Source organism: Monodelphis domestica, chromosome 6 (genome assembly GCF_027887165.1).
Source record: "Monodelphis domestica isolate mMonDom1 chromosome 6, mMonDom1.pri, whole genome shotgun sequence".
Classification (NCBI taxonomy): domain Eukaryota; kingdom Metazoa; phylum Chordata; class Mammalia; order Didelphimorphia; family Didelphidae; genus Monodelphis; species Monodelphis domestica.
In genome coordinates, this window is record NC_077232.1 from 832,879 (window position 1) to 834,309 (window position 1,431).

The window sequence follows — 1,431 nt, forward strand, 5'->3', positions numbered from 1 at the left end:
CTGGCCATTCCGGCCCTCCTCCCAGGTACTCGGAAGAGGCCCAGAGCATGGACCACCAGTGCTCTTGCTGCCAGGAGGTGAAGACCAGCCAGAAGGTGGTGCAGCTGGAGTGTGACGGAGGGGGCACGCTGAGCCACGAGTACACGTACATTGAGAGCTGTGGCTGCCAGGACACCGTCTGTGGCCCTCCTCTGACCAAGGGCAAGAAGGGCTTGCAGAGTCGCTCCCGCCGGGCCCTGCTGAGGTCCAGGGGCTGAGTGCCCGCCCGCCCATGCCCACATTTATTTTCTGATCTTGTGAATCTCTTACGCAATAATAAAAGCACGTAGAACGTGTGAGTGGCTTGTGTTGGGGTCGAGGGTGTATGTCAGGAGTTGCTGAGGGGTAGCTGGGTGTGGATTGAGACCAGGCCTAGAGACAGGAGGTCTTGGGTGCAAATCTGGCTTTAGACACTTCCTAGCTGTGTGACCCTGAGCCAGTCCCAGCCCCCATTGCCTAGCTCTGCCTGCTCTTCTGCCCTGGAAGCCACACTTAGTATCTATTCTAAGATGGAAGGGAGGGGTTAAAAAAAGAGTTGCTTGTCATATGTTCCCCAAATGGGAGGTAGGGCTAGGGCTGGGGTGAGCTGGCCTCCCCCCAGTTAGAGAGAGCAGGGACAGGATGAGCCAGAGGAACCCCAAGCAAGCAGATGTTCCAAGGGGCACCTCCAGGGGCCCTCTTCTCATCAGCCTTCGAGGCCCCGCCAAGCTCCAGGGACCGTCCCCCTCTGGAGCTCTCAGAACAGGGGCAGCCAGCCAGAACCCTCTCAAGGCACCTCGGGTGGTGTCTCTGGCCCTTTCTGGCCCGAACCCCCCGAGCCTCCCTTCTCCAGGCCAAAGAGCTCCACTTCCTCCAACGATGCTCTCTGGGTGCTGTCCAGCATCTCTCCTAGAGCAGGACCAGCACCCAAACTTCTGGTGGATCCTCCCAATATGGCCGGCCAGGCTTTGGGGTAGAGGGTGCTCGGGCCCCTTGTCTCCTCTCACCTGGCCCCCCAGCTTCACCCGGGAAATTCTGACCGGGAGGATGGCGACGGGGTGTCTCCTGGTGAAGTTTCCCTGCAGCCACTAGGGGTCACCCACAGGACTTGGGGATCCCAGACTCTGGAGAAGAAAGTAGGGTGCAGGCAGCCCCTCCCATTTGCAGCCCATGGCTTTGCAGCAGAAGCAGAGGGTGTCCCTTTTGCCGTGGGCAGGGCAGCCCCTTGGGGTGGGAGTCGGGGGGTGCTGTGGGGCCCCCTGCCCTCTTGCTCCCAGCTCCAGAGGGTGCCCTCAGCGGACCTCCACAGGGTGAGCAGAGAATGCAGGCAGGCCTTCTCCTGGGGAAACAAACCCTTCTCCTAGCCGAGCTCGTGGACTCAGGGCCTGCCTCAGCTTCCCTCTGGCCTCCCTT

The 1,431-nt window shown here is 60.9% G+C and overlaps 1 protein-coding gene across 1 annotated transcript in view; it reads left to right on the plus strand.

Moving 5' to 3' along the window:
* The window catches only part of MUC2 (mucin 2, oligomeric mucus/gel-forming), a 45,440-nt gene extending 45,114 nt beyond the window's left edge, over positions 1-326 (plus strand). Inside the window, 1 exon segment of the mRNA XM_056803554.1 lies at positions 26-326. Coding sequence (XP_056659532.1) covers positions 26-257 — 232 coding nt within the window. The 3' untranslated portion in view covers positions 258-326.
* Positions 327-1,431: the final 1,105 nt, after the last annotated feature.